The following is a 12321-nucleotide window of genomic DNA, read 5'->3' as shown; positions in this document are numbered from 1 at the left end:
ATCCTTAATTCTTTCTTCCACGAAGAAAGAGGGGTAATACCAAGAATATTTGAAGAAAGAAAAAAACTCCCAATAAAACATGTGTGAATGAGGGGGAATTGCGGACAAATACAGTAATGAAATTCATTTTCAACTCTTTACACACCATTTCAATCGTATTTTCTGCTTGTTAACCACATCTTGTTGGTGAGGGTGGGCAAGACTGGCCAGTATTGATGGGTAATTGTGTATAATTAACTCCATACACACGATTTGCCTCAATACAAATCATTTTACATTCTGCGCTACCTACTTAAGGCTCAACCCCTTACATAGAGTCACATTAAAACGCTCCTTAATGAGATGCCCAAAGAAGATAACATGTGGAATATCCAGCTTTACAGAAACACATCACACACACACACACACACGCTAACACACACAAGTGGACACAGGGGCAAAGCAATTGTATTTTCTACGACAGAAGAGAATTGCTCGGTGAGAAGGCAATCTAATGCCTATTAATTCAAACTCCAATTTGGACAGCGACGCGTCTATTACTCTAATTCTCCACCGTACTTTCACTGTGTGGAGGGCCGAGCAGAGACGAGAGGAGAGGGAAGGTGAAGCAGCATGGCTGGGGGTTTAGGAGGCCATGGAGGGGAGAAGGGTAGCCCGACACAGCCTCCCACACATTTACAGTCCCTCCTCTACAAGCCTACCGTAGCCAGCCGTTTCCTCTACAGACAGATGCTGCACGCAGCCCAGACTGAGAGCTGAAGACGACTGACGTACAAGATTAATGGAATATCATATAATACTAAGGTCTAAAAACTTTGAACAATTCATTGAAGAAGATTAAGTGCCTTCATTTCTAAGCTTTAGCTAATTATTTCATTCACATGTGGTTCTCATGTTCAAAGTAGGATTTTGATGTCCCAGGAAAGTGGAAACCGCTGTTTTGGAGCCGATGTGCCTCTATCAAGATTAATTTTAATTTGTTGATGTAAATCCAATTGTTTTACAATTGTAGCAATTTAAATGAGCCAATGAAAACCCAGAGCTTTAGAAGCTAGAATAAAAGACAATGGATCGACACACAGTAGTCTATTACTGAGTTGCTTTTTATAATTGAGTGGTGGTTCAGCAAATTATATACACAATTTTAACCTTGGGTCATTGAATCATTAAAATGGTCAGATGTCTATATCAGAAGCATTTTTTGTAAAAATGTAACTTTATGTAGCTTACGGTACACATCCATATCAAAAGAGGCGAGACAGGGAGGAAATAGGGAAGACTTGTGCCCTTGGCCTTGAACTGACCTGTGGGGAGAGGCCGTTGCTGACCGGGTTCATGTGGTTGCTGGCAGCTGATTGGCTCATGAAGGTGTCTGAGTAGCTGGAGAAGCTGTGGCGATTGGACGAGAGGCCATAGGGGGAGCTGCCGTCAGAGAGCCCGCCCTGGTGCATGGAGGACGGAGGCAGGGGTTGGGGCCGATGCAACGTACTGCTGCCATCTGAACCAATAACAACGACACGGAGCATGGGTAAGGAAGTGAGACAAGAGAACCACAACTAAATATACTGTTCTCAAACCTCAGCCTTGTAAACAACTTATTGCACCTTGATGGTCTCAAACCCCAGGACTCAGATCAAAAACTAAAAGTAAGGAGATGTAGCTTAGATGTAGATGTAGCTTAGAAATATCCTGCTCTTGATTTGATTTAAAACTCCGTTAAAGCCTTAGGCTGTTTCCCTGTCATTGTGTAACAAAGGCTAGTTGCTGTATAGATCCTATATTTAGCACATAACAGTTTTATGATATAACATTCTGTTAACATGTTCTAAACGTGTAGCAGACATAGCATAGATATTTGTAACCCAAGTGATACCTAGAGTCGATCAAACACGTCCATTTACACAAATATTTGAGCCCGAAACAGAGCCACTGGGATAAGCTGATGTGGAGGCTTGTGTCTGAGTGTATGCGCATGTGTGTGTGCGTGTCGGTGTGTGTGTGTGTGGGCATGTGTGTGTGTCTTACCCTGTGACAGTGTAGTGCCGGGGTATGAGGACTCAGGTAGCTGGTAGGTAGGTAGGCTGGGCATCCCCGTGGGCGGGAAGCCTCCAGGTAACAGGTGGTTGAAGGCGGCCAGCTGATTGGCTCCTGCCTGCTTGCGCCATCTGGCCCTTCTGTTGCTGAACCACACCTGGAGGAAAAGAGCTGATGAGGAGGACGAAGAGGACGAAGAGGACAAACTACAAACAGAGAGAAGAGAGAGAGAGAGAGAGAGCAAGACAGAGAGAGAGAGCGAGCAAGACCGAGAGAGAGAGAGAGAGAGAGCAAGACAGAGAGAGAATGTCTACCTTCCACTCAGTTTAGCTACTCTACGATAAGCCGTCTGTAAGAGTGAAGCACCCTCTAACTCTCAGCAAGCACAAGGTTGTGTATACCAGAATAGCCATCATTTTCTCTTCGTGTTCTGTGCAAAGGAATAGGTGAATATGTTAACACAATGTATATATTATCAAGTGGATCTATGATTCCAGAATGCTCCAGATTAATTGTGTGTGTAGTCCTACCACCTGTGATTCATCTGCCTGTTGCTGTGAGAGATGGTGGTGGTGGAGCTAGCTTGTCCCTGGAGGAACCAAAGCCTGCATGGAGGTCCAGTGGTCTGGCCCTGTTGTTCTTCTTAAGTGGCTAAAGCTGTGATCTGTGTCAACAGTCTGCCCTAAGAAGTCATTAAGGGGTCAGAGGTAGGGGCCACAAGCTGCATATCAGACATCTCAAGTATGTTTGTGAACCTATTAGACACTTGGAGGCCATAAAGAATGCCACCACAGTTGTGCATACTCTCTTGTCAATAGCATGTATACCCTCTCTCTCTCTCTCTCTCTCTCTCTCTCTCTCTCTCTCTCTCTCTCTCTCTCTCTCTCTCATACTTAGTGAAATATTTCAATGATATTATACTAAGTGGATGGATTTAGCAGTTTATCTGTAATTTAAAAAAACATGAATACATATTATTTTTCACAGTCTAACCACACATTGTTTACATCTTGGTAGCTAAATAAAATGTAGAATTCTATCAAAATAAAACTACGAATACACAATATCAACTCCCTGAATGGAAGTGACTAAAGAGAGTCCTTTTTAACTGCAGTGATTTACACATTTTAAAAAGGCTTCTGCTTCAACAAAACATGAATATAATCAGGCCTTTTGAAAAGAGCAGCCATACAGCCAGCAACCTGTTCCATTTAACCAAGACAAGGCCTGGGCCCAATGTGGGCTAAAGGTTGAAGGACACTGATCTATGCCTCACACTGGCAATTCATCAGAGTTTAATACACTGTCAGCGCAGTTCATCTACTGTTGTGTTTCAAACGGCCTGGCCTATTGTGAAGCCAGATGAAAGGAGGGGACAAAAGGGATTTCATACGCCAGTCAGAACACTGGGAACAAAGAGGGGGCGTCCCTTTTAAACAGCTCTTAAAGAGCCTAACTTTCAAGGGACTAACACAGGGACAGACTCACTGCTATTGAGGCCTCTCCTCCTGAACGCAAACAAATGCTACACATAAATTCACAAACACAGATATCTCAATCACATAAAGAAAAATCTCAGTTTTGATTGTCTGCCTCATCAAGAGCATCTCATGATAAAAAGGGATTGAGATAATAATACCCCACTGTCCAAGCACTCGTGAGAAATAAGTCACTCAACTTCTAACCCCAAACAACAGGAAGCCTCTTCTGGAAGCAGATCATTTCCTCACACTTTCCATTCAACAAACAAACTCTTCTAGACCAAATAAAGCACTGTGATGGCTCAGGGCTCCCTGCTGCCCTCACTGATGTGGCTGCTATTGGGATGTAGTGGAGCGTGGTGCTGGTTCTGAGCTGGAGCTGGACAAACAGCTGCCTGCCATGGGGACACACCCCTTCCTTCCACACACGCCCAATCACCCGGCACTGCAGTGCCACCTCACCTCTGACCTCTGAACCTCAACCCACACCCCGCCCCTCTTTTATATTCCATTACACTTCCTTATTTTTGTCAGTCAAGCCACAGGCAGGAGGTGTTCTATCATGGCAAACACAAAACACACAGAAATGCCTTGGTCACTTTTTCTTTTTCCTTTGACTTCACTTTAACACTCACTCTCTCTCTCTCTCTGTCTCTCTCTCTCTCTGTCTCTCTCTCTCTCTCTCTCTGTCTCTCTCTCTCTCTCTCCCCCTCTCTCTCTCCCCTCTCTCTCTCTCTCTCTCCCCCTCTCTCTCTCTCTCTCCCCCCTCTCTCTCTCTCTGTCTCTCTCTCTCTCTCTCTCTCTCTCTGTCTCTCTCTCTCTCTCTCTGTCTCTCTCTCTCTCTCTCTCTCTCTCTCTGCCTCTCTCTGTCTCTCTCTCTTTCTTAACACTGTTATGAAATCCTCCGATACACAATTTACAACATTTTCTGATAGAATGTCCCTCCCCTCCTCATGTCAGTCTATAATGACATAATAGGATGTTCAGAGTGTTGCATGGTGATGTCTCAACATCTGCCTCTCATGCCCTGCGGCGCCCGTTGTCACCCATCCACTTTAATGAGAGGGGTGTCTGTGAAGCGCATCCGTCTAAGTGAATTTACTCCGAGGCTTTGAACGAGCCCGCTGCGACGCCTAGCTACTCAAGTCAACTAAAATGCCAAAGGCTGCACCGCTATCGAGTTAACGCTGGCAAACATTGGGTCCAATGTGACCAGGTCAATACTGTATTGTTGGGCGAGAGGGGGCCATGCGTCACTGCTGATTCAGAGGAGATGGAATGTTTTCTCCAGCAGCCATGGGATCTACAACAGCAACAGGCGTGCACGCACATAAGCACACGCACGAGTGCACACACACAGACAAACATGGACACACAACACAAACAGGAGGAGGATTTGAAGTTGTACTCTGGAACCCGATCACAAAGTCACCTTGGACCACAGATTCTCCACTGCTCTCCCCAATCCGGTTGAATTCCTCTCCACTACAGAGAGAGAGCTTCATCCCTGCTCCATTTCACCTCAAAGTCTGCTACTACAGCATCCACCTCTGTCCTGTTTTGCCAGTGTAAGAGGTTTGCTGGTTGCCTGGCTTCCTCTACACTTGGACTAACATGGACTATGTTCAGTATCCCTGAGAGATACTGGAGGAAGTTGGAGGGTGGGGGATGGTAGAAAACCTGGGGCACAACCACATCTCTTAGGACTAGAGCTTAGTGGAGCCTGGGAGACAAAAAGAGACCCGCTTTGAGCTACTGGGCTGAGCTGAGCTCAGACATGGAGGGGGGTGGCATGGGACTGTAGGGGGGGGGGGTTGGGGGAAATGAAGGTTGGAACGAACGTCAGGCAAGTTGAAGGTCCTGGAAACATGTCCCCGAGTCTGGTGAAGTGAAGGTCTGGAGAGATATGTGTTAACAACAGTTGCTTTTATGTAGTTTTGATTTGGCAGCGGCACATATACAGTGTATCCTTTAATCCCACTGGGCAAAAACTGGTTAACCAACATGGTTTCCAATTCATATCAACACAAATAATCAAGGTGATGACATTGAATCAATGTGGAAGAATAATTGGGTAAAAAAAGGCCTTTAGCATTTTGTTCACCCAACCTAAATCCAATGACATGGTACATTTTCTTGTTGATTTCACATTGAATTCATGTTAGTTGACAACTCAACCAAATTTAAATGAAAATTAGAAATTGATCGAGTGTCTTTGCCCAGTGGGATGTTATCTCTTATCTGAGAGGGTGGCCTGGGTCTGTATTCCACCATTTCTCTAGACCTCACTCACTAACACAACACAATGGACTCTACAGAGCTGAGAATCCCATTCGCTTATCACTGATCTACGATAACACTAACACAACACTGCAATGCATGACATTACATTGCACTCAAACCCTTTGTCTCAAATAGGATCTAATTGTCTTTATTTAAAGTTATTGTAACTATTCTACATTTCTTAAGACAACGGTGCCACGTGTACACATTCCACAAAGTGAACTATGCGCGACAAAAACAAGGATGAACCCTTCTTCTCATGTATTCTCAGCGGTGCACTCCACAAACACATTGACCACAGTAGTGCAAAGAGGGAAAACAACATAGAAATCTTCACCGGTTTTATACCATGCGCTCCCCACCCTCACTGGCTCTGGCTGTTCCTCTCTCTGCCTGCCAGACTGGCACAATGCTAATTAGAGAGGCAGTGAGGGTGAATTTGAGAGGAGAGTGGGATTCGCTCCATTAGTATCAGGAATTCAGAGGGACGGAAGGAAAGTCATTTCAATTCTAATAATAACAAACTGTTCCAACATTCACACGGATGCATTGCTACAATTTCTCCTCCACAATCTGCGTAAACGCAATTCATTCCTTTATGGAACCGACATAAAGCCAGACTGGTGGGAACATGGATGCATGCTGTGTTGGGTGGGCTCTGCTACTGAATCCTAATATGCCATTCTCTCCTGCCATTGGTAATCACCTAGCATAGAAACAACCTGGTAAATCTCTATTTCATGATATATCTCTGTGACATCATTGTGTTTAACCTAAAGTAGATAATACGAACATATCTGTCTTTGATGAATGTGTGACAATATGTCCCTTTCAGTTTTGGGGGATTGACAAGATGGGTCAAGATGGAACTCTCCAAGATTTGGTTGTTCAACATGAAAATAAGACATTCAATAAGAAATGCTATAATCTATTCATTTACATTACATTTACATTTAAGTCATTTGGCAGACGCTCTTATCCAGAGCGACTTACAAATTGGTGAATTCACCTTATGACATCTAGTGGAACACTATGAGGTAGTGCTGGGATCTCTCCTCAGCCTCTCCATAGAGGCCTCAGAGATCAGAGACAGGGCACCACAGAGACAAACAGAGCAGGATCCTCTCCTCTCTGTGTCGCGGCTAGCATCAGAAGCCTAGCGCACTCTCCAGATAGAGAGAAAAACGTCTTCCCAAATTGATTTCTACGCTTCATAAAAGGCTATGCTTATACCTTATTAGATCCCTCTAACTATAATAGCTACATGCAGAATGTTTATTGGTAATGAAAGGGGATCTATGTGACAGATTCGCTAAGCGAGCCAGCCAGCGCCGCCACCGCTCAGATGAGTCTCCACAGAAGAGGTAGAGTCGGCCTCGTAAAAACTTCAGCCTAAATAGAAGAGAATGTAATTCACTTCATGTGTGAGGAGGAGAGGAGCACTGATTTACAACGCTAAGGCCCAGGGTCTGGCCCCCCTCCCTCTGTTCTCTACCCTCCCTCGCTCAACAGCAACCCCCCTCCACCTGGCCCAAACTTCTGAAGGATAGACACAAGTGATGCCCTTTTCTCTTCTTAATAGTCTTTGGAAGGACTCCACTGCCTGGTCCAGTCAGAAATGAGTGTTTTATTTCAGATGCAGAATGGCAGCGCAGAGAGTGGGGCGCTCAGAGCAGGAGACAGGTAGCTACATTTATAGGGACAGGTAGCTAGATTTATAGGGACAGGTAGCGAGATTTATAGGGACAGGTAGCTAGATTTATAGGGACAGGTAGCGAGATTTATAGGGACAGGTAGCTAGATTTATAGGGACGGGTAGCTCGATTTATAGGGACAGGTAGCTAGATTTATAGGGACGGGTAGCTAGATTTATAGGGACGGGTAGCTAGATTTATAGGGACGGGTAGTGAGATTTATAGGGACGGGTAGCGAGATTTATAGGGATGGGTAGCTAGATTTATAGGGACAGGACACTAGATTTATAGGGATGGGTAGCTAGATTTATAGGGACAGGACACTAGATTTATAGGGACAGGTAGCTAGATTTATAGGGACGGGTAGCCTGGAACTAATGGCTGTGAGATATGGATCAGATCCCCTAATTTGTCAGTTGGGGTGATAAAACAGTGGGCTGGGAAAGGGCTGCTGGGAGCTGCTGGGAGATGTGCTTTAGGTGGTGGTGGGCCTGATGAAGATGGATGAGATAGTGTGACACAAGATGGCAGGCAGGGAAGGGAGGAGAGGGGGTTTGGGTTGGCTGAGTTTATGGGGCAGTGAGTTTGGGCTGTGGAGTCACTGGTAAACCAAACACTTGTCACTTCTCGTTAAACCAGGAGTCCTCAGGAGCACCCTTCCACACAAGAGCTCTCCGCTTGGAGTGGGTCCATATACCCTCACAGATAATAGTTACTTTTACTGACTGCAGTGTATACCACACACCCTGCTTTATAGATGATCACCTAGAGATCAGAAACAACGAACAGGGTAAGCCGTAACCACCACCTCAAATCCTACTCAAATCTTTAAGACCTTACAACACCGCCCTTCTGCTGGGTTTCTCCCTCACAGCACTGCCCTCTCAGCCTCCCCACTCATTGACATCTGGAAGATGCGTCATTGCAGCTGTGCTGGAGCAGGTCAGCTCTCAGGCCAAAGGTTCTTCAGTCCTGCCCAGAGATGGACCATTTGGGTACCTATGTGAAAACCCAGCTGGCTGACATCTTCAAAACGCACTGACACTAAAACTGTCAAGTTCACACACCAAAATCCATCCTTTGGCTTTTTTTAAATGTATTGATTGAATTTGGAGCAGTTTTAGAGAAGAGGCTTCACCAAGTTGTTCTTATATCAACATGTATCCAGTGGTCAGTGTGGGTGTTTTATTGAGGATGTGTCTGAGGACTTTAGCAGGTAGATGAGGAGCAGGGTAAGAGCAGGTTGATGAGGAGCAGGGTAAGAGCAGGGTGATGAGGAGCAGGGTAAGAGCAGGGTGATGAGGAGCAGGGTAAGAGCAGGTTGATGAGGAGCAGGGTAAGAGGGTGATGAGGGTAAGAGCAGGTGATGAGGAAGAGCAGGTTGATGAGGAGCAGGCAGGTTGAAGGAGCAGGGTAAGAGCAGGTTGATGAGGAGCAGGGTAAGAGCAGGGTGATGAGGAGCAGGGTAAGAGCAGGTTGATGAGGAGCAGGGTAAGAGCAGGTTGATGAGGAGCAGGGTAAGAGCAGGGTGATGAGGAGCAGGGTAAGAGCAGGTTGATGAGGAGCAGGGTAAGAGCAGGTTGATGAGGAGCAGGGTAAGAGCAGGTTGATGAGGAGCAGGGTAAGAGCAGGCAGGTGATGGGGAGAGGGGAGCAGGTGATGAGGAGCAGGGTAAGAGCAGGGTGATGAGGAGCAGGGTAAGAGCAGGTTGATGAGGAGCAGGGTAAGTCTTTGGTGTTCAGATGCAATGGGGCAGTGCTCTAGCAGAGCCAATGAAAAAAACACACATGACTCCTGAAAATGAAACAACGCTACAATGGGCTCCATAGTCCGTCCAAAATCCTCCTCCCAACTACCTTGCCAAACCGTTGAGCAACATTGAAGACCGATGGTCATTATTTACTTTGGTTAACTAGAGTCAGTTTCTTGGGGTGACCTTCTCAGAAAATTAAGTTTGATTTCATCTTTGGAGACTTTCAAAGCGTTTCAAAATTAGATGATGAGGGAAACTGCATTAACAAATGATGTCCATGATTTAAATACCTCAGGTTTTCACATGACATCATTTAGCTCTATTATCTCACAGGAGAGAAAAAGTGTCCTTTTAGTTTTCAACCCTGTTCATTTTTTTTCTTCATTTTTAGACTTCAAATTACCATCAATTTCCATAAATACTCGAAAGAGGTAAATGCCTGAAGGGATTCTCTCTAATATGTCAATGTAATTGACCTACAAATATGGTTGTGAAGTGCCTGGAACATGGACAAGACAGAGGACTCTCTATGCTCTGTAGCCCAAGGGTTCCCAGTGGGGTAGATCGAAATTATTACTATTTTTATGTGTATTAAACAACAGATTAACTGAATTTGGGGTCAGTGAAAAAAGTTTAGAGGGTGCGATACAATACAATGTAATATTATTCATCCAAAATGTATGTTCTTGACCCTTAGAAGCACATGGGCCTGGGAGGCTCACAGGATATTGGTATCCACAGTATTATTCCCAAAAAAGCATTATTGTATTCCCCCCCACCCATTTTTGTTGTTGACAGAATCCACTGTCATTTAAGTTTTAAAACTGCAATATTTTCTCTCTGTCCCATGGCAAAATGTGTAGAATTGCAAGACATTAGCTTTAAAACTGCAGCATTTTCAATGGGATGCAAAGAGGAGGGCTTTAAAAAAAAACAATCCCAGGGCCCGAGACTGAATTAGTGCAGCCATGCACTACAGAAGTCATAGTCAAAAGGTATATTTTTATCGCACTCTGAAGTTGGTGTTGTGTTCTGATATGAGTTGGTCCACAATAAATTTGCAATTGCTAAAGTGGTCCCCTAAACAAAACAATTTGGGAACCCCTGCTCTAGCCTACATGGCACTCTGCTCAACCAATCTTGCATAGGTTTGCTGGATCTTTTCATCTTTGAGACCAATCACAATGAGCTTCACAAGCTCCACTCTACAGGGTCGAAATTCAAAAATCTGTCCAAATGACATTGTAAATACGAAGCATTGTAACCCATCTGTCATAACTCAAATTATATTAGACATACATGTCTTTTCCAGATGTATTTCATGAGACATGCTTTACACTGTAATGGAGGAGAATTTTCAGAAAAAGAGATTAATCAAATAATAACTGAAAGACCTTCCCAATCTCATGTTCAATTGTGCCTCATAAGCATATTTGAAACATTCTGAAATGTAATATAGCGCAAGAAAATATGCATGAGATAAATCTCTCAGCATCCTCCACCGAGTGCTGCAGTAACCAGTTAGACATCTTTCTGTTTGGAGGGTTTGCGAGACAGACAAAGACATGTGTGGAATCAGTTACCCCTAACCGCATGTTTGGAGTGTGAGGAACAGTTAACGCGCGGGGTGGTTCAGAGTTTGGGAGGTTCAAGGGGAGTGAGCGAGGGGTTGTGGTAAGAAGAGAGGGTTGCCCTTTTTTTTACTAGCATCTGATTGATTAATGTTGTTGTCAGGGCATGAGGTCCCTGGAGAGGATGAGAGACCCTCCATGATACGCACATGGTTTTACAAGCAGCGGCAGGCTTGAAAGTGAGAGATGTTGGCCAAAGGCCGAAATGAGAAATCCATCAGGAATGCATTTCCTCTCTCTCTCCCTCTCTTTGTCTCACTCTCTTTCTCATCTCCTCTCTCTCTCTTTCTCTCCCTCCCTCCCTTCTGAACAGCTGCTGCTATAACTCTACTGTATTTTCCTTCAGTGTTACATAAAACCACATGGTACACAAGCTGTCAGGTCCTGTGGAGTCTTGGGTATAAAACAAAGGAGCCTCCCCTGTCAAGGCCTAGAACAGATGAGAACTCACAGACACAACTCCCAGGTAAAATATGGGTAAAAAGGACCTGCACTTGGATGAATGAATATTGTCGCTAGTAACTCTACATACCTCTTGCCAATCTTCAAATTTTGCTGTCTTAAAATGTAATCTAAAAAGGAATTAAATGGGATTTGTTTTGCCTCCGATCTACACAACATACTCCACAGTTCCGAAGTGAAAGAGTGGTTAAAGTTAAAATGTTCCAAGTGATACAATGAAGATGTCTTGATTGCGTGTCTTCACACCCCAGAGTTAATACTTGAAGGAAGAACCTTGGGCAGCCATTACAGCTGTTCATCATTTTGAATAAGATGATACCAATTTTGCACAACTCTTAGGGCAACATACAGTATATCCATTGCTTTTGTCAAAATTGTTTAAGCTCAGTACATTTGGATGGGAATCATTGATTGGAAGCTATATTCAAACGTTGCCTCCGATTTTAAAGCAGATTCAACACCTCTTAGAAAGCCATTCTGGTGTCGTTAGATTTTCTCTGGGGTGTGAAGACAACGCAATCAAGATGCCTTCTTTTATTATTATTAGTAGTCATTTTTTATATATTTTTTATATTATTATTTCACTTTGAAAATGTAGAGTAAGTTGTGTAGATGGGTAGATTTTTATTATTTTGTAAGACTATAGCAGGATATAAAAACTGAAGTTTGTCATGTACAGTTGTGGCCAAAAGTTTTGAGAATTATATAAATATTAATTTTCACTGCTGCCTCAGTTTGTATGATGGCAATTTGCATATACTCCAGAATGTTATGAAGAGTGATCAGATGAATTGCAATTAATTGCAGTCCCTCTTTGCCATGCAAATTAACTGAATCTCCCAAAAACATTTTTTGGACCATTTGCCACAAAAGAACCAGCTGACATCATGTCAGTGATTCTCTCGTTAACACAGGTGTGAGTGTTGACGACGACAAGCCCGGAGATCACTCTGTCATGCTGATTGAGTTCGAATAACAGACTG

At 44.1% G+C, this 12321-nt stretch overlaps 1 protein-coding gene across 5 annotated transcripts in view; it reads right to left on the bottom strand.

Moving 5' to 3' along the window:
• LOC135542025 (paired box protein Pax-7) overlaps positions 1-12321 on the bottom strand; it is a 75247-nt gene that overhangs the window by 26188 nt on the left and 36738 nt on the right. For all 5 annotated transcript variants that reach the window (XM_064968601.1, XM_064968604.1, XM_064968603.1 and 2 more), the window contains exons 6-7: positions 2026-2191; positions 1305-1498 (exon numbers count right to left, since the gene is read on the bottom strand). In XM_064968601.1, coding sequence (XP_064824673.1) covers positions 1305-1498; positions 2026-2191 — 360 coding nt within the window. The remainder of the gene's footprint in view (positions 1-1304; positions 1499-2025; positions 2192-12321) is intronic.

This window comes from Oncorhynchus masou, chromosome 6 (genome assembly GCF_036934945.1).
Source record: "Oncorhynchus masou masou isolate Uvic2021 chromosome 6, UVic_Omas_1.1, whole genome shotgun sequence".
Taxonomy (NCBI): Eukaryota; Metazoa; Chordata; class Actinopteri; order Salmoniformes; family Salmonidae; genus Oncorhynchus; species Oncorhynchus masou.
Note: the sequence above shows the minus strand (reverse complement) of the source record. Positions and strands in the feature narration are given on the sequence as shown.